At 44.0% G+C, this 26661-nt stretch overlaps 1 protein-coding gene and 1 pseudogene across 1 annotated transcript; both read right to left on the bottom strand.

The window, feature by feature from the left end:
• Positions 1-9138: 9138 nt before the first annotated feature.
• Positions 9139-16958, bottom strand: LOC120229895 (annotated as a pseudogene).
• Positions 16959-18632: 1674 nt separating this feature from the next.
• LOC120229905 (carbonyl reductase [NADPH] 1) lies at positions 18633-22023 on the bottom strand. The gene is made up of 3 exons (XM_039229230.1): positions 21638-22023; positions 20974-21081; positions 18633-19180 (listed from the first exon to the last, which is right to left on the bottom strand). Exons 1-3 carry the CDS (start codon positions 21924-21926, stop codon positions 18744-18746), a joined length of 834 nt encoding a protein of 277 aa, XP_039085161.1. The 5' UTR covers positions 21927-22023; the 3' UTR covers positions 18633-18743.
• Between the last annotated feature and the right edge of the window lie 4638 nt (positions 22024-26661).

Raw genomic sequence — 26661 nt, 5'->3', positions numbered from 1 at the left:
TGGTGCAGAGGCCTGGCCACAGCCAGAGATGCCAGGAAAACTGTAACTCTTAGTCCTATGACCTCTGGAGTCTGAGGCCCCGCCTCTGCCCCTCTATGAAAGGAGGGGCCACGGTTCCAGAAGGTTCCTAATGACACTATACCAAATCTGTATCTCCCAAGGCTGCACCCTGAGGCGAACCACTACTTTGTCCTCTTAGGGTCCCTCCTCTGAGCCCAACGTTGCTTCCAGCTTCCCCAGAAATGCTGTGCTCCCCAAAGAAGGGTGTGGATAATAGGTCAATAGGGGCTGGAGATTCATGGTAGGAGAACTAAAATGATTCTGGGCAAACCTCAACAGGAAAAAAGGAATTATCTTGGGAGTGTATCCTTCTTTCCCTGCAGAATGGGAAAGTTGCTTTCTTCCAAAAGGCAGTGAAGTGGCTTGCACAGGGGAACTGTGTCCTCTGAGGACACAGACCCATTTGCCTTTTTAGGAGAATCTCAAGAGGAAGAAACAAAGAATTAGGTCCTGTGCTGAGACTGGGGTGTGGGCAGGGCTCCTCCCTCTGTGTGTTTCCCAGTGGGCCCCCAGTGGGAGGGAATGTTTATGAAGCTCACTGTGGCCAAGGAGTTGTTTGGAATGTTTGATTTGATTGTTACATTAGCCTCTTTTTCCTGAAGTCTCTACTTTTTGGTTCTGTTGAAGGTTAGAGTTAATACATGTTATATATAATTAGGCAAATTTTTAAAGTATCATGGAGCTCTGTGATGGGGAGACATGGGCCCCAGTCAAGATGAGTTTCTTTATCAGACGTCCCTCTAGCCTTACTGGGCAAGAAATCACTTGAGGAACAGAATCCTCAGCATAAAATATTTGAGGACACTGAGTAGTGGGAAGAACCCTTAGGTTGGAAGCTACATGAACTTGGTCTGCATCAGGCTGTGCTTGGGATCTTGAGATCTGTTTTTCCTTCATGTTCTTAATGGGGACAATATATAAAATGCCTAGCACATCAAATCTAGTAGTGTTCTCGCACCCTACCTTTTTAGAACTACAATATGTCAGTGTGTGTGTGTGTGTGTGTGTGTGTGTGTGTGTGTGTGATGGAAATGGCTTTACTATGGTAATTTCCCCTGCCAGCTGATTCCTGTAGTGATTTGCCAGACTATTGGATATTGAAAAGCAGTACCTCAAATCAAGGATGATAACACTTTCTTTAAGGTTTACATGATGTGTGTGCCTTAACAAGACTGTCTTGTTCCTAGTACTTTTATAGCTACTATCTTATGAACAAGAGTGTTCTGATTTCACAGGTGTGCTTCATTCCTCAGGGTGGTAATTCTGTAACAAATTTTTGAAATAAATGAAAATACTCCAAAAATTTGGAGAAAAAATAATAACAGCTTATGAGCATTAAAGAGAATAGTCTCCAAAGTCAGGAATAGGAACCTGGGGGGAATGCGAATTGGAATGTGGGAAGGGGTTTACATGGGTTAAGATACGTGGTTGGCAACTGATCACTGTAGATTCTTTTATCTTCTGTGGCTAGATTATTTCAGAAACAGTGTTTTTACAGAAAGCATGAAAAAGTAAGAAGAAGTTGGGTGCCTGGGTGGCTCTGTCAGTTAAGCATCCAAATCTTGATTTTGGCTCATGTCATGATCTCATGATTCATGAGTTTGAGTTCTACATCAGATCTGGGCTGACATTGTGAAGCCTGCTTGGGATTCTGTCTCCCTCTGTCTCCCTTCCCTTGCTCTTGCTCTCTCTCTCTCTCTCTCTCTCTCAAAATAAATAAAATTTTTTAAAAAAAAGTAAGAAGAAGAAATCCACATCTATTATCCTTTGGTATCCTAATCATGAGGTCATTCTACTCTGGCATTCTCCTTTGAAGGCAAACAACAAGGTGAACATTGGCCTTTTGGATGTGTTCTGACCCCACAGAGCACTGGTGCAAAATATTCAAGATTGTTCTTTGTATCTAAGGTTCTAAAGTATGGGGGAGGAGGGACAGCATGTCCTTTGGCTACCTCAGACTTCTTCCAGATAGTCTCCCCAAAGTGGGTAATGTCCTGATAACATGCACCACTGTGGCTACCATCCCCCCAAATAATGGAAGAACTCTACTATTTTCAAAGTCAAGAAAACCCTGCTTTCATACTGAGGATATAGCTTGTACCTCCATGTCCATGAGTCTAGTTTTCCTGAGGCATGATCAATATTTCATTAGCTCCTGCCTTAGCAAATACAGGAGAGCACTCATTCCTCATTCTAGTCCAAGGCCAATACACAAGGGCACCCACTGTTCACTAAGTGAGAAAACAATCAGCCAGAAGTGATTTTTCTTTCTAAGGGGATACATGTAAGATGCGTGGTGGTGGCACAAGGAACTTGTCCCCCATCAACATTGTGGTGAGTAAAGGAGTCAGGGGACATTTGAGAGCTGCCCTTTGAGGTGTCAGTGAACTCAGCAATAGTAGAAATAGTAGAACTTTCTCAGACAGGATAGGGAAAGGGGGCAGGACTGAGAATAAGCTGTACTTGCATGTGCTCAGTTTTTTTTTTATAGTTTATTGTCAAGTTGGTTTCCATATAACACCCAGTGGACTTTTACCTTAAAACCTCCCTCCCAACTTACCCCTTTTCTCCTTAAAAATATACCTCTCCTTTGTTCCCTGGACTTGCCTATGGTTTTGCCACAGCTTGGTTTTCCAAGATTGCAATTCTCTTTACTCCCAAAGAAGCCCATCTTTTGCTGCTAAAATAACTGGCAGTTTATATTTTTACAAATAACATTCCTTGGTGACACGTATGGGGATCCAGAGAGGACCCCCAAGGCGTCTTGCTCTGGTGGGCAAGCAGGTGTGGTGTCCATGGAGGGGTTTGGGCTCACTGTTTTCTCACTGACCCTGGGGTTTGAGAGTAAGCTTTTCTCCTGGATTTCCAGTTCTGTTATTTGTGTCTGTGCTCTCTAGGCTTTATTCAGGATCTATTTTAAGGTCTGTCTTCCTTCCTTCCTTCCTTCCTTCCTTCCTTCCTTCCTTCCTTCCTTCCTTCCTTCCTTAGGATCTATTTTAAGGTTTGCCTGCCTGCCTGCCTTCCCTCCTTCCTCCCTCCTTCCTTCCTTCCTTCCTTCCTTCCTTCCTTCCTTCCTTCCTTCCTCCTTCCTTCCTTCCTTCCTTCCTTCCTTCCTTCCTTCCTTCCTTCCTTCCTTTCTTTCTTTCTTTCTTTCTTTCTTTCTTTCTTTCTTTCTTTCTTTCATCTCTGTGAATATTCATTTGGTCTTTGATCTGATTCCTTCTCAGAATCAAACTGTTCCTAATGGAACTGCTTTGTCTGGTCTAGTTCCTTTTGGGATTGTATTGTTCCTGTTGGAAAAATAACAGTTTGAACTGCCTTGGCCTTTGGTCTTATTCTGCTTTGGGATTGAACTGTTCCTGTCAGAATGGTACCATTTGTATCTGCATAGGTCTTCTCTCTAAATTCTTTTTGGGATTGGACTGTTCTGGTTAGAACTGTGCCTATTGGAAATGAACTAGCCTTGGGTCCGAGTTCTGCTTCATACTAGACTATTCCTCTTGGAACTGGCTGGCCTCTGATATGATTCCTTCTGGAACTAGATTGTTTCAGGAAAACCTCAAAAAATGAGACCCCCAGGATCAGAATGTTTTTGGGGTACCCCTCCCCTTTGGGACTGTGGCTTGTTTTATGTTTAAAATCTATGATCATTCTGTAGGTGCATTCCTAACTAAATGGACTGCTTTAAACAAAAGTATTTTAGACCTTGTTAACCTTAAAAGTAAAACTGCCAGTGTAACAGATGTATGTATTCATGAATAAAGAGAATTTGGATCCTGGAAAATCAAGCTGCAACAAAACTTATAGACAAGGGAACAAAAGAGAAGGATGCTTTTTTAGGAGAAGGGGGAGGAGTTGGGAAGGCTTTTATAAATTAAAAGTCCCTTGGCATAAACTGGGTGTCAGAAGTACAGTGGCTTTTCATTGTCTAGGCATTGCCAGGTGGAAAAGGAAAGTGTCTCTTTTTCTGGCTGGTATAGTAGAGCAGTATCCTTAGTAGAGCAGTATCCTTGTTCAAAGTCAAATCCTTCTAAGGTCAAGTTCATTTCTTCTTGTTGAGTCTGCAATTTAGTAGGAGTAGTAGGGCATGAGAGCTCTCCCTGCAGACACCTCCCGAATCCATTTTTAGTGAGGTTTCTTGTTACAAACTTTCAGGAACTTCGGTGGCCACAGTGGTATCCCCAAACTTGGTTGAGTCAAAATTGAGTTAAAAAGCTATTTCTTCTTGAAAGAAAAGGAAAGAAAAGGAAAGAGAAGAGAAGAGAAGAAAAGAAGAGAAAGGAAAAGAAAAGAAAAGTCAAAAACAACCCCTCCCCAAACCTCAGCACCCTATTCCCAACCCACGAACAAACTTACTGACATTCATTCCCCTGAAGGCAAAGTTTTCACTGTAATAGCGTTATGCAGTACAGTTTTTATGATTCTAGATGGTAAGGACAGCCAATTTCTTTTCGCCTTCATTGGGAAGAATGGCAATCCATATGGACAGTATTGCCCCAAGGTTACACAGAGAGTCCTTTCTATTTTCACAAAAGGTTAGAGGCTGATTTGGATGATAGTATGTTTCTGCAGGCTCTACTTTGTTACAGTATGTAGATGACTTGGTTCTCTGTTCCCTGTCTCAACCATCTTCACAGGAAGATAGCATCTACCTGTTACAACTTTGGGCCATAAAGGGACATAATATCTCCAGTGAAACCCTGCGGTTTACCCAGACTCAGGTCAGATACCTAATGTGTGAGATCTCGAAATGAGAACTGCATTTGGACTCTGATGCTCTCAGGACTGCTAGCAAGTGACAGGTTACCTTTTGACTCCCCATGACAGTTTACAGGACACTCCTCTAACCAGTGAGCGTTTTTTATGGTTTCCTGATGGCTCCTATTTAATGGATGGTAATGGTAAAATATAATGCTGCATATGCTATTGCAGCTCCTTTAGAGGTCACCTAGTTCTGAAGGACTTTTGTGAGTAAGTAGGCACTCAGAGAGTACAGAGATGCCCAGAAAAGACTGCAGAAGCAGGGTCCCTTAGGAAGGTTACAGTTGTCCAGAAATGATAGCCATGTCTTTTGGAGAGCTGGAATGGAGACAGTTGGAGAAATCTATAAGACAACTTTTAGGACTTTTAGGACCTGGTTAGTGATAATCAGGAGGTGGGCATGATGACTTCATTTATCATGGTGGGTGGATGGTGGGGTCTGACCCGAATGATATTGGGAAAGTACAAATGTCATCTGTACATGTTTAAGATGTTTAGATGGGGGTCTGGGAGGGGCTGGAGGGGTAAAATTTGAGGAGAAAAGGGAGAAGAAGACATCAGGAGAGGGAGAGGTAGGAAGAGAACTATGTGTGTCTGGAGCCCTGGGAATGTTCTAGGCAGATGACAAATTTTATGGGGGCCTGAGATGTTTGGAGAATGAAGAGTCTACTAGCCTGAATAAAATCACTCAGATGGAGAGAGAGGGAGAAGAAAGGGTCCAGGAAGGAATCCCCAGGGAAGTGCACCTGTGAGGGGCACAGAGTGAAGAAAAGGCTTCTGTGAGGAGAGTTTGTAATGAAGACATGAGAAGAAAGAGCAGTTGTGAAAGGCCAGTGGGACAGGGGGCACTGCTGAGTGCTGGACACCTGTGTACAGAGTCCTGAGGAGAGGGGCACCTGTCTGGGTGGGGACACAGCTGGGAGGCTGGTGTGGCTGAGCAGGGACCCTTGGGTCCCTTGTCACACCTACCTTGGGATTTAATTAGAGGCAGCAGTTCTGTGCACATGTCTCTGGTACCAAAGAAGTTTATTTTCATGGTCACTACTGCTTTAACATGTAAGGATGTGGGATCACTAGCTTGTAAGGAAGAAGAGGTTAATAAGTATTAATAGTCTGAGAAGATTCCATGAAGTGAAAACTAATATTTTTTTGTTTTATGTGCAATCTGATCAATTCTCAATAATGTGTAGGTTAGTGAACAGTTTGTCTCAAAGTGAATTATCTGGCTGGTTGATGCTGTGTAGCTTTGTAAGTTGGCACCATTGCAAGGAGCTAAGGTAAAGGTACACAAAGTTATCTCTGTGGGATTTGTTGTGTATTTCAAAATAAGTTAGAAATTCATGGAGAAGCTCAAAATCCAACAGAGAGAATCTTGCATAAACCTTTGTTAGGTTCCTGAGAGTCTGATCCATGGCAATGCCAAGGCCTTCTGGCTGGAAAGGCTTGCAACACCTGGAGGGTCCTGCTGGCCTCTGACTTCAGTCCATCTTTCTTCCCTAAGGAGCCCATTCTAGATACCCTCAGAGCTGTGGGCCCCACTGCAGTGGTTCAGGACCAGCCCCCACCCACCCTGTGTGGTCCCCTAAGGGAGCTATCCTGGCCTAAGAGTTCCCATGTTCTTACCCTCAAAGATGTTACCGTCAAAGATGATGCCTGTGTTGTTGATCAACACGTGAGGTCCCTGTATCCCTTGAGTAGGAAGTTCTTGATGGAAGCGGCGGCTCAGGCCCTCTGCCTGTCCTCACTCCTTGCCCTGTACTGTAAGCACCATTTACCGGAGATCGTCAGGCATAGGTTTTGCAGGATGAAGATGAAGACCTTGTTGGCCCTGGTCACTATTGCCACATGGGTGTGTGATGACATGGCTGTGTGGAACGTAAGCAAGGCCCTGTTTGTAGAGCGGATGATGCTGTGGGCCACATGGAGGGTTCATGGTACAGAGGCCTGACCACAGTCAGAGATGCCAGCAGAACTATGTTCTTGGATCCAGTGCTATGACTCCTAGAGCCCCAGGCCCTGCCTCCATCCCTTCATGAAAGGAAGGACAAAATGTTCCAGAATGTCCCCTGATGATGCTATAACAAATCCATCTCTCCTGAGGCTGCATCCTGAGCCCAACCAGGTCTCTCTCCTCTTAGATCCTGTGTCTAAGACAAGCAATGGTTTGGGGAGTGTTGACGTGTTCACCAAAACTAAGGTGGTGGGTGATCGGTTAATAGGGCAATGGCGATTCATAGCATTCAAATAGTGAACTATTTTGGGAGAAACTCAATGGGAGAAAAAAAAGAGCAGAGTAATTGTCTTTGGAATGTGCCCTTTGTCTACAGAATGGGAATGGTTGCCTCCTTCTAAGATCCAGTGAAATTTGTACAACAAAACTGCTACTGAGCATACAGATCCCCTTGCTTTCTTAGGAGAATCTCAAGAGGGAGAAACAGAGAATTAGGCTCCTCCCTCTGTGTGATTCCCAGTGGACCCTGAGTGGGAAGAAATGCTTATGAAGCTCATTGTGGGCCAAGGCATTGATTGGAATGTTTGATTTAGTGATTACACAATCTGCTGTTTGCCTGCAGTGCCTAGTTTTTGGTTTGCTTAAGGTCACAGTAAATAAGTGTTATATATAAATAGGTGTTATTTTTGAAGTATTGAGAAAGAAAGATCTCTGCGATAATGGGATACATTTCCAAACCAGCAGTAGTCATGATATTATTTTGTCCTCAACATTGATACTCCTCATGGCTCAGTTTAGAAATGCAAGCTAACAGGGAAGAAATTAACAGACTTGTTGAAGGGGAAAACTTTAAAGGAAATGTCACTTTTATTTTTTATTTCATTTTATTTTTTGGAGACTTTATTATTAAGTAATGTCTGCACCTAATGTGGGGCTCAAACTTACAACCCTGAGATCAATAGACCCACGCTTTAACTACTGAGCCAGCCAGAGCCCCAAAGGAACCCTCATTTTCAAATAGAAACCCTACCCTTGCTTGCAGGGGCCATCAATTATCATTTCTGTCAGCCTGAAAATCCCTGGTGAAGACTGAAAAATAATCACAACAGGAGGAGTCTGTACAACACGGATGTTTCTGTGAGAGGTGGGGAGGAGGTGGTGGGCATTCACTGAGGGCCCCGGAGAGCCAGGCTTGGTGTGAGGAAGGAAGAGGCTCCCCTCAGGGCCCTGAATGTGTCAGGCCCCGCTCCAGGGACCCATATGGAGGGCACTTTGCACTGTGATTATTTTCAGCCTGTTCACCTGTATTACTTCATTTACTCTTCATGGCAATCCTATGACTTCCCCAAATTGTACACTTGAGACTGACATACAGCAACATGCAGGATTTTGCTCAGGGTCACCCAGTAAGGCAGCTTGTTTCCAGATATTTGTCTTGAAAGTTTTCAAAGAGAAAAGTGAAAAGAAGATTACTGTAGAGCTCCATGTATACACCAAAGTTCCTCAACAATGATGAGTGTTTTTCTATCCCTATATGTTCATCTTCTGTGAAGATTTTGCTGAAATGTGTTAATGTTACAGACTTGGTGACCCTATATTCCTACATCAATGGCACATTCACCTTGAGGAGATTTGACAGGAATTCTTTCATCTGCATTGATACCAATCCATATTCACTTTTCCCCCTTGTCTCAGATTGTCTAATGGATGTATATCTAGTGCCTACTTCCATTTCACACCTTGCATTGTTCCCCCCCCACCAATGTGTTTGATATTTAAAGAGATCACTTTGGATGCCTATCTTTGATGTGGTTGCCCATGTCATAGTAGAGGCTGATTAAGTATGCTGGCTGGGGAAGCCCAGCCCCATTCATGGGTTTATATATATCATCTATGGTGACTGATTTTTAAGCTACAAGAGTATATTTGTGTAGGTCTAACAGAGACCATTGGCCTGCAAAGGCAAAAATATTCACTATGTGGTCCTTTCACTATTGTTTACCAACCCCTATGTTAAACTGTCCTTTGTGTTGACCTAACTTAGGGTCTGTTATTTTTTTGGGCTGGTTCACATGAAACAATATGCACACATGGACATTTACTTAGAATTGTTTATTCATCTATGCTGTTCATATATTATTGTCATCAATTCCTGTTTTTCTCCTCTTATATCACAGAAGAATCACAATAGACTTCAGAGAATTGGTAGCCAATTCAATGTGAGTATTAGATATAAATAGGGATCCTTCCTTCCTTCCTTCCTTCCTTCCTTCCTTCCTTCCTTCCTTCCTTCCTTCCTTCCTTTCTTCCTTCCATAAGAACATTGTTGACAGTATAAGAGTCCTTTTAGTCAAATCATGGCAATATCATAATAGGACCCATAGAGGGAATTGAGAGTGGGGTCCCCATTGTTCAACTTTCTTCTCCATGACAAACTCCCTGCGAGGACTCTCAACACCCAAGGACAAAAGGGCCAAGTAGATGGGTGTCTCTGCTCCTTCTTCTGGGCTTTTAATGACTGTAGGCCCACCCATTTCTGTTCTCACCCACCGAGGGGAGCAGGCAATCAGGAGGATCTTGTCTCCCCTCCTCTGCTCACTCAGTTTCCTGGCATGGATACTGGACAAGACTATGACACCCATCTTTGACACTCAATATGTGAGTGCTTTCATATCAGGCCAGCCCTCCTTCCTGTGTACCCTGCTCTTCGTATCTTTCACAAACTTGTTCTGAGCCCCATCAGCTCCTCCTCTATGATGGTCTCACTTCTGAAATTCTGCTGCAGTCCTGGGTTGCAGTATTTAAGCGCTACTAAACTCATTATGCTAGACACATTGACCACTCTGCCTAAAATGCAACACAAGTAGTCACATAGAATGGCATGCACGAGAACTATGAATACCGAAATCACTAGGGTCTGTCCATTTGGGAGAAATGGACAGTTTGCTAAGAGTGTTAATGAAGTCTCTATAATGAAGGTCATTACATAGTCTTGAACCCTATAATACTCATAATGTCTCAGGTGACGTCAGAGAAATGATCAAATGGGAAGCACATTGCCCAGAAGTCCCAAAAGTAAAGAAAGTGCTGAGTGGAATGTAAGCAGTAACTCATGAAATCATGGGTAGAGAGCCACTTTTCTTCACAGGTCCCCTTAGAGACTGTTTGAGCATCTTACTGTTACTTTGACAATGTTGCATAAACAGATATTTACGGACCAGCAAAGAGCTGATTAGCTCCTTTTGAAGGAGAGCAGAGTTTTGTGGGCTGTAGCTCTGCTGTAACCAGGTAAAAACAAATCACCTCACTTTTGAATGCTGAGAACAAACTGAGGACTGATGGGGGTGGGGGGTGGGGAAGGGGGGTGATGGGCATGGAGGAGGGCACTTGTGGGGATGAGCACTGGGTGTTATATGGAAACCAACTTGACAATGAACTATTAAAAAAAACCCAAAACCAAATCACCTCAGTGGGCTAAGGTGCATGCTGTTTTCTCTATGTTGGGATGTCATTAACTCTGGAGCAGTGACAAGACAAGAGGCAATATGGTCATGGGAAGGGGCAATGGAAAAGTCACATGTTAAAGAGATGCTATAAAAAGAAATGCTACAACATGGATGAATCTTGATGACATTACCCAAAATAAAGTGTTCAGTCCCACTTTAACATGTGACTTTTCCATTGCCCCTTCCCATGACCATATTGCCTGGTGTCTTGTCATTGCTCCAGAGTTAATGACATAGACCAGTGGAATAGAATAGAGAACTCAGAATTGGACCCACAAATGTACGGCCAACTAATCTTGACAAAGCAGGAAAGAGTACCCAATGGAAAAAAGACAGCCTCTTTAACGGTGCTGGGAGAACTGGACAGCAACATGCAGAAGAATGAAAATAGATCATTTTCTCACACCATACACAAAAAATAAACTCAAAACGGATAAAAGACCTGAATGTGAGACAGGAAACCATCAAAACTCTAGAGGAGAAAGCAGGAAACAATCTCCTTGACCTCCACCGCAGCAGTTTCTTATTTGACACATTCCCCAAAGGCAAGGGAATCAAGAGCAAAAATGAACTATTGGGACCTCATCAAGAATAAAAGCTTCTGCACGGCAAAGGAAACAATCCATAAAACTAATAGGAAACTGACAGAATGGGAAAAGATAGTTGCAAATGACATGATGAAGGTCTAGTATCCAAAATCTATAAGGAACTCACTAAACTCCACATCCGAAAACAAACAACCCAGTGAAGAAATGGGCAGAAGATATGAACAGACACTTCCCCAAAGAGGACATCCAGATGGCCAACAGACACATGAAACGATGCTCAACATCCCTCCTCATCAGGGAAATACAAATGAAAACCTCACTGAGATACCACCTCATGCCAGAGTGGCTAAAATGACCAAATCAGAGGACTCTAGATGCTGGTGAGGATGTGGAGAAACGGGCACCCTCTTACACTGTTGGTGGGAATGTAAACGGGTTCAGCTCCTCTGGAAAACAGTGTGGAGGTTCCTCAAAAAATTAACAATAGAACTCCCCTATGACCCAGCAAGGAATTTACCCAAGGGATACAGGAGTGCTGATGGATAGGGGCACATGGGCTCCAATGTTCATAGCAGCACTGTCAACAATAGCCAAGGCATGGAAAGAGCCTAAGTGTCCATCAACTGACGAATGGATCAAGAAGATGTTGTTTATCTATACAATGGAATACTACATGGCAATGAGAAAGAATGAAACCTGGCCATGTGTAGCAACATGGATGGAACTTGAGGGTGTTACGCTGAGCAAAAGAAGTCAGGCAGAGAAGGACAGATGCCATATGTTTGCACGTATAGGAGGATTAGGAGGAACTTAATGGAAGACCATGGGGGAGAGGGAGAGAGGCAAACCATGAAAGACTCTTGAATGCTGAGAACAAATTGAGGACTGATGAGTGTGGGGGGGAGAGGGGAGATGGGCATGGAGGATTGCACTTGTGGGGATGAGCACTGGGTGTTATATGGAAACCAACTTGACAATAAACTATTTGTAAAAGAAAAATAAAAAAAATAATAAAATTGAGCCTGTAAGAAAAAAATATTTTAAAAAAGATTAATGAACCTTATTTGTTAGATGTTTTAGTAAGCAGCTCTCAGAATTTATTACTTCCCTCTTATTAGTTTGTTTCATTTTCAAACACCATCTGCCTCTCTCACAATAAAAATAACATATATTAATGATTTGAAATTTCAAAAACAGAAGTGTGTGAAATAAGACAGAGGCAGAGGAATCAACACTGGGTTACTGGTATACCAGAAAGACAGCTCCATTTATTTCTTGGGTATTTAAACCATTTTCTTAAGTACCTTTAGTATAAATAGTAAATGAAAAATTCTAACTTTCTGTAGGCTGTTTGTAATGAAGTGATGACTTCTATTTTGTATTTTCTATCTCAGGAAGTCATGCTTCAGCTGTGAAAATGCTTACCTGTGTATATGAGGAAAGTCTGATGGAGAGTAAAAGGTTTTTGTAGGTAAATTTCTGGTGGTAGATGCTGTAACTAGACTGTCTTCCTCATGCCTGTCTCACGCACGACCACATCCCCAAGTGGGTAGAGTGGCTGTCAGTGGGCTTCTTCTAGAACTGGGAGAGATGGTAGACCCTTCTAGTCTGATAGTTCAGGACAGGAATCACACATGCAGGAATGGGAAGCACTTGTACTGTTTATACAGCAAAGACTCTGATCCAAACATTTTTGTTGTCAGGGTGGACTCATGGTTTTCAAGTGTCATTTTGGGGACTCAGAACTGGAATGCACATAGCCTACAAACTAAGAAGTGTATGGACTGTCCCAACATCCTTGTGCTAAGGGTGTGTGAATTCATGTCCATGTGTGATGTGTCTGTGAATGGAAGTGTGCATGAGAGAGAGACTGTGTGACTATAAGCATGTGACACTGTATGTGAGGTAGTGTGTAAAAGGGTTGCCGTGTCACAGTCACGTAGGTAAGAAAGGACTCATCACCCAGGTAAGAAAGGACTCTTGTGATGGTGGGGCTGGGATATGTGTTGGGCTTACAGTTTATCCCGAACATTACTCTGTATGTGACCAGGGACCTATTTTTAAGAAATCTCTCACTATCTCCTACTCTCCAAATCTCACTGTGCTAAAACAGAGTCACAGTGATATACATAACACAGGATATTATAGACATTGTGTCATCTGGGGTCACAAACTTCGAGTGCATTACTTGACTCTGAAGGCTATTCGTAGTCTGTAAGTTCAAGCTGGTTCTTGTTACCTTTGATGATTTCACATTCATCACATTCTCTGGAAGATTCATCTTTTCTAATATCATGGGTACAGTTGTTAAGTCTCTCGACCAATGAGGATTTTCACAAAACACTTCAGGGGTTTAAAATGTGCCTCGTGTGGTTTTCCCTGATGTACCTGGGGCCCTGAGATGAGAAGACATAGGCCCAATCAAGTCTTGTCCTCTTATTTCCTGCTTCTCTAAACTTACGGTAAGACTATATTTGGAGAGGGGGATCGAGTAAAAATGATTTGAGCACCTTGAGTAGTGAGAAGAACCACTAGTTTGGATGTCACATGACCTCAGTCTGCAACCAGCTGTGCTTGTGACCTTGAGATCCATGATTCCTCCAGGTTCTTAATGGGGACCTTATATAAGATGCCTAGCACATCACATCTAGAAGTGTCCACCCATCTGTCCTCTCTAGAACCAATATGTCAGAGTGTGTGTGCGAGTGAGATACCTTTACTATTGTAATTTCCCCTCCAAATTCCTCTAGTGGTTTTTCAGACTACAGAATGTTGGAAAGCAGTACCTTTTCAAATGAAGGCTGAGAACACCTTCTTTAAGGTTTCCTTGGTAAGTGTAGCCTTAACAAGACTGTATTTCCACTTAGGACTTTAGGCTAATATCTGATGAACAAGAATGTTCAGATTTCCAATGTTTGCTCAATTCCTTAGAGATGTTTATACCTTAATATCTTTTTGAAATAAAACCATAGATAAAGACAGTAAAGAGGAATAACAGCTTATCCTTTTAAAGAGAGTATCCTTCTCTTTCAGGAATAGAAATTTGGGGGGAAGGGGAGGGAAATGATATAGAATGTGGGAAGGGGTTTACATGACCTTGATACTGATTACCTGGTTAAGATTGGTGGTGTGTAATTCTTACCTTTTTTTGTTATAGATTCTTACTTTTTGTGGCTAAATTATTTCAGTAACACTCTTTTTGAAGAAAGGATTAAAAAGTAAGAAGAATGAATATATACCCTTGTGATCTTTAGTTCACAATTCTGTCTTTTGGTTTGTCCTTTCATGCCAAAATCCAGAGCAAACATTGGCCTTTTGAATAGGTTCTAAACCAGAGAGATCTGATGGATGTCATTCAAGATTATTCTTTCTATCCTGGTTTCTAAAGTAGGTGGGAGGTGGGAAGGTTTTTGGTTTTGGTTATCCTAGCGAGGATTTCTCCCAGATAGTGTCACTAAAGGGTGTAAAGTTGTGGTAACATGAACCGCTGTGGCTGCTATCCCCCCAAATATTTGAAGAACGCTCCTATTTCTATCAAGAAAACCCTGCTCTTACTCTGAGAATATAGCTTGCATTTCCATGTCCATGAGTCTAGTTTTCCTGAGGCAAGATCAACCGTTTGATTAGAGCCTGCCTTATCAAATCAGGAGAGCACTCATTCCTCATTCTGGTCCAAGGCCACTACACAGCAGGTACCCACACTGTTCAGTAAGTGAGAAGACAATTGGGCAGAAGTGAGTTTTGCCTCTAAGGGGATACGTGGAGGATGTGTGGTGCTAGCACAAGGAACTATCCCCTATCAACATGGTGAGTAAAGGAGTTGGGGGACATTTGAGAGCTGCCCTTTGGGTGCCAGTGAAGCCGGTTATAGAAGAAGTGATAAAGTTTCCAGGATGGAAGAGGCAGCAGGGGCAGAACTGAGAGTAAAAACCGTATGTGTTCACTCAGGCCAGACACCCTAATCTTTCTGAAAGTGTCATCTTACTTAATCAGTGTACTGAATGGTGGTGGTTCCCCCCCACATTAACATGGGGGTAAATGTTACAGTAGCTTACAATCAAGGAATTATGGCAGTTTGTTTTCTCCAGACCATTGAACAAAGTGGGGGAGTTGATGGGCCTGGACCGTGGCAGGTCTGATGACAGACATCACTACACGTTATGCTCAGGATAGGACTTTGCTGCTGAGGGACTTTTGGGCGTAAGTGAGCACTCAGGGAGTACAGAGAATAACCAGAAAGGAAAAGACTGAAGAAGCAGTATTCTTTGAAAGACAAAGTAACTTCTTTGAAAAGTTATACTTGTCCAATAATGAAAGCTGGGTCTCTGTTGGAGGGTTGGGATGGAGAAGGCTGAGGGAAATTCCATAGGATAACTGTTAGGACCTGGTCAGTGATAAACAGGAGGTGGGCATGGTGACCTCATTTATCATGGAGGATGGATGGTGGGGCCTATGACTAGGATTATATTGGGAAAGTACAAATGTCATCTAGATGTGTTTGAGTTTTAGGTAGGGGTGTGGGTGGGTGGGGAGCTGGAGGGCTGGGATTTGAGGAGGGAAGGGAGGACATCCTGAGGAGAGGGAGGCACAGAAAGAGAATTAGGTGTGTCTGGAGCTCCAGGAATGCTCTAGGCAGGTGATAGATTTTAGGGGAACCTGAGAAATTGGGATAGTGAAGAGTGTACTAGCCTAAATAAGATCACTCAGAGGGAAGGGGGAGGGAGAAGAAAGCATCCAGGAAGGAATCCCCAGGGAAGTGCACCTGTGAGGGGCACAGAGCCAGGAAAAGGCCTCTCTGGGAGAGTTTGGAATGAAGACGCCAAGGAGAAGAAAGGGCCAGTTGTGAAAGGCCAGCAGGACAGAGGGCACTGCTGAGTGCTGGACACGTGTGTACAGAGTCCTGAGGAGAAGGGCACCTGTCCCGGTGGAGTCACAGCAAGGAGGCCAGTGTGGCTGAGCAGGGAGAGAGAGCAGGGCCCGTAGATGAGGTCAGAGAGACAGGGGCCAGATTGTGCCAGAAACAGCACCGTTTGGGCCGCTGTCACACCTACCTTGGGGTTTCATTAGAGGCAGCAGTTCTGTGCACACGTCTCAGGTACCAAAGAAGTTTGTTTTTATCGTCACTTCTGCTTGAATATGGAAGGGTTTGGGATCATTAGCTGGTATGGAAGGAGAATAAGTTAGTAAGTAGTAGCCTTCTAAGAATATTCCATGCAGCGACAATAACATTTTGGTTGTATGTGCAATCTGGTCAATTTTCAAGTGTGCACGAAGTATCTCTGTGTATAACCCTGTGGGATTTGTTGTGTATTTCAAAATAAGTAAAAGTTCATGGAGGGGTGCCTGTGTGCTTTAGTTAAGCGTCTGACTTTGCTCAGATCATGATATTGCAGTTTGTGAGTTCAAGCCCCACATCAGGCTCTGTGCTGACAGTGTGGAGCCTGCTTGGGATTCTCTCTCCCTCCCCCCAACCCCCCCGCTCACTCTCTCTTTCTCTCAAAATATATAAATAAACTTAAAAAAAGAAAAGAAGACTCATGGAGATTCTCAAAGTCTCATTGGGGAAAAACATGCAAAAACCCATGTGAAGTCCCTGAGAGTCTGATCCATGTCAATGCCAAGGTACTTTTGCTGGAAAGGCTTGCAATTCTTAGAGGGTCCTGCTCTCCCTCTGCCTTCAGTCCATCTTCTTCCCTAGGGAGACCATTCTAGAATGGATCCCTTTGGAGCTATGGCCCCACAGCAGCAGTTCAGACACCAGCCCCAAACCCACTCTGGGTGGTCCCCTAAGGGTGGTCTCCTTGCCAAAGGGTTCCCATGTTCTTACTGTCAAAGAAGATGCCCACGTTGTTGACCAGCACATCCAGGCCCCTGTACTCCTTTCGCAGGAAGTCACACAGGGCGCGGATGCTTGGCAGGTCGTCAATGTGTAGCAGGTGGAAAGAAGCAGGGACCCAGGCCCTCAGCCTGGAGCTGCTGCATGGCCCCTATCACCACACCTCGTCCCGCGTGGTGAGCACCATGTCCCGGAAAACTGCCAGCACAGATCACGCACGATGGTGAAGCCAATGCCCTTATTGGCCCAGGTTACCAGCACTGCACGGATGTGTGTCAACATGACTGTGTGGAGTGCAAGTGAGGCGCTCTGTGTGGAGTGGATGGTGCTGCGGGCCACACCAAGGGCTAGTGGTGCAGAGGCCTGGCCATAGTCAGAGATGCCAGTAGAACTGTGTTCTTGGATCCAGTGCTGTGACTCCTAGAACTCCAAGAAAGGAGGGGCCAAGGTACCAGAAGTTTCCCTAATGATGCTATACCCAATCTGTCCCTCCTGGGCCTGCACCACGAGCCCAACCAGGACTGTGTGCTCTCAGGATCCCTCCTCTGAACCCAGCATTGGTTCCAGTTGGAATGCTGTGCTCCCCCAAATAAAGGTGGCTGGTCATGGGTTTGTAAGGGGTTGAGATTCATGGTAGGTGAAGTAAAATTATTTTGGGAAAACCCCAGCAGAAATAAAGGAGTACAGATATTGTCTTGGGAATGTGTCCTTCTTCCTCTGCAGAATGGATAATGTTGCTTTCTTTCCAAGATGCAGTGAAGTCGCTTACACAGAACTGCGTTTGGGGACTCAGATCCCCTTGCTTTTCCAAGCGCAACTCAAGAGGGAGAAGTAGAGAATTAGGTCCTGTCCTAACTTTTGGGCTTCTTCTCCCTGGGTATGACTCCCAGTGGGTTCTGAGAGGGAGGGAATGTTTATGAGGGTCACCGAGTGCGGAGGCATTGTTTAGAATGTTTAATGGTTATATAATCCCATTCGCCTAAATTGCCTATTTCTTGGGTTCCAAGGTCACAGTAAATGTTATATGTATCTAGTATTATTTTTATGGTATCAAAAAAAAGATGTTTGTGATACACTGCAGAAGGAGCAATTGAGATATGTTTTCTTGCTTACACATTGAGTTTCCTTATGGTCAATTTAGAATTACAAGCTCACAGGGTGGAAATTAGTTTTCCCTTTTGAAGTGAAAAACTTCTAACATAAGGACCCTATGCTTTCTTTCTGGGTCTATCACCTTTCATTTGGATAAGCCTGAAAATCCCTGGTGAAGAGTGAAAAGTAATCAGTAAGTAAGGGCATCTTTAGAACAGGGATGTTCCTGTGAAGGGAGGCAGGTGGTAGATGTTCATTCAGTCACCCAGGAGCCAGGCTTGGTTTGGGCAGAATCTTCTGTCACTTTGGTGTCTCGGGCCCTGTCATGTGGACTCATGATGCACATCCAGTCCATACTCAATCCCCGCCTTGTCTCAGATTGCCATATGGACGTATTGTGAGTGCCCACTCCATTTCACACTTGGCAATTGTTTTTTCCCAAGGAGTCTGATATTTTCAGGGGCCACAGCAGATGTGTTGCCCAGGCTATACTAGAGGCTGGTGAGATATGCTGCCAGGCACATCCAACCATTCTCATTGGCTCTGGGTTCTTTCAGCTACAACAGCGGATCTAGAAGATCATATAGGGATGTGTGGCCTGCAAAGCTAAAATTATTACTATCTGTCTTTCTATAATGTTTGCTTACTCTTGAATTAAACTGTAACTTCTCTTGATCTAATTAGGCATGTTAGATTTCTCAGCTGGTTTAGCATATACAGTCTATACAAAGAGGCATTTATAAAGAACCATTTATTCATTTCTGGTGTTCATTATTTTACTCATTTCATTTTTCTCTGCCTTTTCACAGCAAAAAACAAAACAAAACAAAACCCCTCCACAGAATTAGTAGCCTACTCAAATTAAATACAAGTAGGGATATTTTACACTTTTGTTTTGTTTTGGATAGGATAGTCTTGACATTAGAAGTCCTTTTGGGCAAGGGATGGGGGATCACAGAGGGGCCCATGGATAGAGCTGTGAATTTAGCTCACCACTGTTCAACTTTCTTCTCCATAACAAACTTCCCGTGAGGTCCCTCAGCATCTGAGGGCAAAAGGGCCAAGTAGACGGGGGTTTCTGCTCCTTCTTCTGGGCTTTTAGTGGCGTTAGGTCCGGCCATGTCTGTTCTCACCCACCCAGGGCAGCAGGCATTCAGGAGGATCCTGTCCCCTCTCCGCTGCTCACTCAGTGTCCTGGCATGGATTCTGGACAGGACCGTGACACCAATTTTTGTCACTCCATATGCAGTATCAGGCCAGCCCTCCTTCCTGTGCATCCCGTTCTTTGTGTCTTCCACGAACTTGTTCATGAGCCCCACCAGCTCCTCCTCTGTGATAGTCTCACTTCTGAACTTCTGCTGCAGTTCTGGGCTGCAGTTTTTAAGCGATCTGAGGCTCACTACGCTAGACACATTGACCACTCTGCCTAAAACACAAGACAAAATGTTACGGAGAAAGGCACAGGAAAGATGAATTCCAATTTCACTAAGATTTTGTACTAGAAAATTTCCACCTATTATTAGTTTGCTGTGAGCACTAATGAAGACTGCCTGCATGAGTCAGGGACAGGACACGATCTTGAAACTTGTTATACCCATAATATCTCTGTTGATGCCTGAGACATGCTCTAGGGGAGGGTGCTGGCAGATGTTCCACAGGAAATGGGAAATGGTTCATATGAGAACATGCCGGCAAGGATGAATGTAGGCCTGAGAGCCTGAGTGGCACTCTGTGGGAGATCTGCTCACGTGATATGTTGATGAACTGAACCAACTGCCAGTGACCAAGTGGGACTCTTAACAATGTGCTGGCATCTCTTGACTCTTATTTTTGTGTTAGGTGTGCTACTGCACTGTGATGTGGTGTCACAGTGGACTTCTTAGATTCAAGTACTATTTATAAATGAATCATGATGATATGAAGAGTGATGACCAAATGTACTAGAAGACTGAGTGAAAGTCTCCTCAGGATGTAATACTGATAGAAAATGGCTAGCCTGATGAAGAACTGGATTTACCTGTCAGCTAATTTCTGTACTGTTAATCAATTAAACAAGGAGGCCATCACTTTGTGGTGGCTCTAATAGCCTGGTGGCATATGTAGCTAACCAAAATCAATGCCTGTAAGTGACCCGAACTTACAAAACTGAAACCTAAGGACCACCAATCACAACCAACCAACTAAGCTTGAAGTTGTATTCAATCAGTAATCTTACTTTAATTCTGGGTTTTTCTGTATAATAGTCTTTCCCTGGGCACCTGTTGATGGAGCATTGCTAACTATTTCTGGTTTTGTGCTTCCTGATCCAAATACAGTTGAACCTTGATAACCCACATATTAGGAATTACTGAACCCCCACGTAGCAGAAAAACCCACATTAACTTTTGATTCCCCCAAAACTTTACTAATAGCTTGATTTTGACTGAAGGTATATCCATGGCATAAACAGTCAATTAACACACATGTATTCTTACAAAAAAGTAAGCTAGAGAACAGGTTATGAAAATCATAAATAAAAGAAAAATATATTTATAGTACTGTATGTATGCTTATTGAAAAAAATGTGCATATAGGTGGCCTAGGCAGGCCGGGGGAGAGGCATGGTGGTGGAGGCCTCTACACGTGACAGCAGCCTGGAGCGACAGTAGAGCTGCCTCATCTGTCTGGAGATGTACCACTGTCCTGTGGCCATCAGCAGCTATGGCCACATGTGAGTTTGCAGGCCTGGAGGCGATGGGGAGGGGTCTGCACCTGGCCTGGGCAGGAGAAGAACTATGTGTGTCTGGACTCTGGGAACGTTCTAGGCAGGTGATAGACTTTAGGGTGACCTGTGAAATCTGGATAGTGAAGAGTCCACTACCTGAATAAGATCACTCAGAGGGAAGGGGGAGGGAGAAGAAAGGTCCACAAAGGAATCCCCATGGAAGTGCACCTGTGAGGGGCACAGAGCCAGGAAAAGGCCTCTCTGGGAGAGTTTGGAATGAAGACGCCAAGAAGAAAGGGCCAGTTGTGAAAGGCCAGTGGGACAGAGGGCACTGCTGAGTGCTGGACACGTGTGTACAGAGCCCTGAGGAGAAGGGCACCTGTCCAGGTGGGGACACCACAGGGAGGTTGGTGTGGGGGAGCAGTGAGAGGGAGCAGGGCCCATAGATGAGGTCAGAGAGGCAGGGGCCAGATCATGACACAAACACCACAGCTTGGGTGCCTTGTCACACCTACCTTGGGGTTTCATTAGAGGCAGCAGTTCTGTGCACACGTCTCGGGTACCAAAGAAGTTAGTTTTCATCGTCACTTCTGCTTGAATATGAAATGGTGTCGGATCATTAGCTTCCCGGGAGAAAGAGAGTAGTGTTAATAGCAGCCGTGTGGTAAACTTCCACAGAACAGCAATATAAAGTTAGAGTGCATGTGAAATCTGGTGAATTTTGTGTAAAATTGGCCTCTAGTTAACAGTATTGTGTCAGTGACCATGTCCTCATTTGATATTGTTGTAGAATGCTGTAAGATGGCACCATCTGGGGAGGGTGGGTGAAGGGTGCACACATGGGACCTGTGTTCACGAGTTTGTGCCATCTTCGTGTTGATTTCAAAATACATTAAAAATCCGCCCAACTGCCCTCAAGTCCACTCCCAGAGTAAATGTGTGACAACCTGGAAAGAATCCAAGGTGTCCTATGAAACAGAAAGGTCATTCTGGATGAAAAGCGCCGCCATTCCCGTTGGACTTGGCTCCAGCCCCACCCCTGTCGCCCATCCCTCCTCCAGCCCTCAGAAGCCCTTTGGACGCCACGGGCGCGGAGAGCCCCACCGCAGCGACTTCCCCAACGCCCTGGCTGTAGGTGCTCCGGGTGTCCACCTTCCCCGCGCGCTCCCATCCCCTTACTCTTGAAGGCGATGCCCGCGTTGTTGACCAGCACGTCCAGGCCCCCGTACTCCTTGCGCAGGAAGTCGCGCAGGGCGCGGATGCTCTGCAGGTCGTTGATGTCCAGCAGGTGGAAGCGGGGGCTCAAGCCCTCGGCCTGCAGCTGCTGCACGGCCGCCCGGCCCCGCGCTTCGTCCCGCGCCGTGAGCACCACGTCCCCCGAGAACTGCCGGCACAGGTCGCGCACGATAGCGAGGCCAATGCCCTTGTTGGCCCCGGTCACCAGCGCCACGCGGGTGTGTGACGACATGGTTGTGCGTGGGGCTCACGAAGTACTTGCACGGGAGCCGACCGGCTGGAGACGTCTGTCGCACTCGGTGCCTCTGGAACGTATGCGAGAAGTTCGGCGCGCGTGCGCGAGGTCAGAGAGCGGCAGGGGCTCACGGACAGGACGCACCCCCCTTGGGGCGTGGCTTCGCCGGAACCTCCCAGGGGTGGTGGAGATAGGGAAGGGCCGGTGGACGGCAGAGGGTGATTTGGGGGCTGTCTGCCTGGCAGCGGAGAGGATCATTGCAAGAGGAGAGGATCTGTATTCTCTCAACTATTCAACTATTCACCTGTGTAATTCAAGAAGTAGGGCATTTGTAGGGACTTGTTTGTTTTTCCTGGTAAAGAAAAAAAATCTCTTGAAGTGTTTGGAACTGTAGTTGTGGAATAAGCTAGGAGATCAGGTGTGTGTTGTTTTCTTTTCTAAGTATGTGAAAGCAAATCTTCCGGCTTGTCCTTGGCTGGTTTTCACATAATAGTGGGGAACAGTCACTAAATCGTCACAAGATTACCTCCTTAGACACTTGCAGGGTCATCAAGTTACTTGTATCTAGGTCCTGCAGGGTACAGGTGGAAGGGCGGGAGCGGCGGGGGGTGGGTGGGTGGGGAAGGGGGGCGGTTGAAGTCTTTTTTCAGATTCAAAATAACTTGTCAGGGTGCATCTTATTTTCCCCATTTTATTTTTTATTAAAAACTTTAAGGTTTATTTTTGAGAGAGAGAGAGAGAGAAAGAATGGGGGAACAGCAGAGAGAGAGGGAGGCCCAGAATCTGAAGCAGGCTCCAGACTCTGAGCTGTCAGCACAGAGCTGGAGGTGGGGTTCAAACCTGTGAATCTGAGATCATGACCTGAGCTGAGGTTGGCCACTTAACCAACTGAGCCACCCAGGCGCCCCTCCCCATTTTATGTATGTATGTATGTATGTACGTACATATGTATGTATGTATTTAAATCTTTTATTTGTTTTTTAGAGAGAGAAAGAGAGCAAGAGCGGGGAGGAACAGAGAGAGAGGGAGACACAGAATCTGAAGCCGATTCCAGGCTCTGAGCTGTCAGCACAGAGCCAGACTGCGGGACTCGAACCCACGAGCTATGAGGTCATGACCTGGCCTGAAGCTGGACACTTCACCGACTGAGCCACCCAGGCGCCCCTTCTCCTCCCCATTTTAAAGTGAGGAAATGGATCCTCAGAAGTCTGTAAATTAGTTCACTGGTGGGAAGTGAATTTTTTTCTTATTTCTTATTTACAACAGAGGAAAAGGGGACTATAAAATCAAATCTCCTTTCTGTACTGCCCAGTATGTTAGCCATGAGTGGCTATTTAAATGTAAATTTAATTGAAATAATACAATTTAAAATCAGTGTTTAGTTACATTAGCCATATTTCATGTGCTCAGAAGTCGCAATGTATTAGTGGCCACTGTATTGGATAGTGCAGATTTATAATATTTCCATTACAACAGAAAGTTACAAGCAATGCTTTAGATAGATTCCAATTACTTTGTAATTCAAGGTAGGTTTCCAGTTAGTTACAAAAACCAAACAATCTGGGAAAAGGGAAAAGACCTTTGCTTTTTTTTTGACCCCAATTTTTATTGAGATAATTGCTGATTCGCATAGAGCAGTAAAAAATGATACAGAGATTCCTTACGCTTTACCCAGTTTTCATCTATGGTAATATTTTACAACAACATAGTACAATATCATAATAAGGATATTCACATTAAAACAATCCACCAGTAGTTTGGAATTCCTCAGTTCTACTTGTACTTATTTGTGTATTTGGATCTATACAATTTCATCACATGCGTAGGTTTATCTGTTCACCACTATAGTAGAGATGCTGAAAACATTTCCATCAGCACAAAGATCCCCATTGTTGCTTTTCTATAGCCAAACATCTCTCTCTTGCCCACCCCCATCTCCACTCCATTCCCTGGGAAACAGCAATCTATTCTTCATTTAAAAATTTTATTGTTTCAAAAATGTCACATAGATGGAGTTGTGCAAAACCTTTGGGGATTTTTTTTTTTCACTCAAGATAACTGTTTCTTTGTTTTGGATTTTCTCCTTTATCAAAGTGTATACTTGGTTTGTCATTTGCTGGCCTCTCTCCACACCACTCCCTACTTTCTTCTCTACTTGGGTTGAGCTAGTGTGAAAAGGAAATGGGATGAATTAAATTCACTGAATTAAGCCACAGAGATAGTACATGGTGTGCAGGGAAAATTTGGGCATGGTGAGGGGCCTGCTGTTTCAAAAGGCAAATTCCTAGAGGGCCATGAATCATATTTTCTGCCTGATTGTTTATCCTTTTGGTACTGGTACCAACACAAGACTTGATGGTTAATGACACAGGATGCTTAAGAAAATACAATGCACAAAATATCACATGGAAACATGAATTTAGCTTATGATGAAAGCGGTATTAACAATTATGGGGGTAAGAAAGAATTAGTCCAAAAATGGTACTGGGGAAAGGGAGTGATGACTGCATAATGTAAACTGATTAATTTCTATCAAGACAAAAAAGTGCTTTCTCACTTTTAAAATTTACAGTTTTGTAAATGCAACCATAAAACAAGTATAAGGATATATAACCAAAATTTGTGGGAAAAGGGTTTTGTAAGCATAAGAACAGAGGAAGCATCACAAAGAAAAGAACAGATTTGAGTATGGAAAATGTTTTGAAACTTTATTTTTGAAAAGCATGCTAATTTAAAGCTAATGAGTTAATCTCTATTTGGATGTCCAATCCCCTCCCCCCCCCCCCCCCCCAGCCTGGGTCACATTTGGGTCTTGATCCTGGTCGTGTATTTGCAAGGGCACCATTACTTTTCATAAATAGCACCTTGACTGACTTCTGAACAACTTGAGAAAACAAAAGAGTAAAGATGGAGGCCCCAGATCTTTATTAGTACTGCTAATGTTTAGCTTGGAAGCTATTCATGAATTGTGATTCAAGTCTGAGATCATCCTGGCTGCTATATGGAGAAAGAATTTTTATCATGTCTTTGAACTTGTGGAATAAACTCACATCTTTACTACCCACTGGTTCAAAGCAGTTGTTCTGTCCTAAAGTACCCAGTTCTTTTTTTTTTTTTTTAATGTTTTTTTTATTTATTTCTAGGAGAGAGAGAGAGAGACAGTGTGAGCAGGGGAGGGTCAGAGAGAGAGGGAGTCACAGACTGAAACAGGCTCCAGGCTCTGAGCTGGCAGTCAGCACAGAGCCCGACGCGGGGCTCGAACCCACGAACCGCGAGATCATGACCTAAGCGAAAGTCGGACGCTTAACCGACTAAGCCACCCGGGCGCCCCCTAAAGTACCCAGTTCTATGGTGTCTACTAACATAAAAGATGTAGGAAAACAGTAGTGTTAAATGACAAGTTATGAAGCTCTCAGGGTCTTCCCTTGCCCATGATTATTTACCCTCACAGAACTCTACTTGGCACCGGCTTTTCTTCTTACATTCTAAGCTTATTTAGATGTTCAATAAGCCTTCTTAAAAGGGTGGTGCATGAATTTTATCTCCAGGAATCAAATTGTGGCTGAGCTGCTTAGGAGATATGAAAATCTAAGCAATGTACTTAATTTTGTCAAAGATAAACAACACTGGATACTGGTTAAGGTGGTAAGGACAGATTTTAATCAGTAATATACTATTGAAATAGGAAAGTGGGTCCAGAATGAATTGATCTCAGGTTGCATTTATACAGAGGTGGCTGAATGTTTTAAAGGGAGATTAAGGGTGTTGAGAGGGGGAATGGAGGGGCTTGAGTAGAGTCAAGGAAGTGAAAAATGATCAAGAGTGGGTCAGTGTAAATGCTATTAGGCCAGCGATGTGGGCTACACAGAGACTGGGAGACAGAGGCCCTATCTTTTCATCTGATGATTATATTTCAAAGGAATGGCTTTTAAGTCCTTGAGAAAGACACAGCTGAGCTGTAGGAGATAGATATAACCTCAAATGGACAGAGGAAGGGCTCACAAATTGTGAATCCTTTTTAGTAAATCCTCTAAGACAGGGTAGTGAAGGGCCTATTATCAGTTGTTGGTTTGAACAAATACTAAATTATTTTGGCAGGTATAGAGGGCTAGGGCTATCTTAGGGATGTGGCTCTGGGCTATTAGAAACTATGTTAGTGTTTGCTTTTTAAAAATATAGTGTTAAGTCTTTTAATATGTGTATGGGGGGAGTGGATGAAATCAGTTGTGCTGTTTGTTCTTTGTATAGCCCAGGGTTGAGCTCCAGTTGAGAAGAAGCCCCAGAACAGCCTGGCTGGAGTTTGCAGAAGGGGAGCATCTTTGTCAATTCCCATCTAGAAAATGAGAGTAGACATTATTTTCCTCCTTCATAAAAGGAAAAATCTTGTTTCATCTGATCCTTTTCTTTCTGTCTTGAATGCATTTGTGTGAGGATGTGATGCTTGGAGCTGCAGCAAAACTGTGTTGACACCATGAGGAAACAAACTAACAGGTGAAAATTAGAAAGAGCCTTGGCCCTTGATGACAGCATGAACCATAGGTCCAAATCTGGATCTATTTCCAGTCCCTCCCTTACTTTTCATAAACGTAATTTTAGATAAATATACAGAAAAGTGGCAAATGTACTAGAGAACTCCCATATACTCCTCATCAAATTCTCCCTATTATGAACATCTTATTATTATTGGTCCCAAGAATGCAACATGGAACAGTAGTATTAACTAAGCTCCATG

This window comes from Hyaena hyaena, unplaced genomic scaffold, assembly GCF_003009895.1.
Source record: "Hyaena hyaena isolate Hyena2069 unplaced genomic scaffold, ASM300989v1 scaffold_2, whole genome shotgun sequence".
Classification (NCBI taxonomy): Eukaryota; Metazoa; Chordata; class Mammalia; order Carnivora; family Hyaenidae; genus Hyaena; species Hyaena hyaena.
Note: the sequence above shows the minus strand (reverse complement) of the source record. Positions and strands in the feature narration are given on the sequence as shown.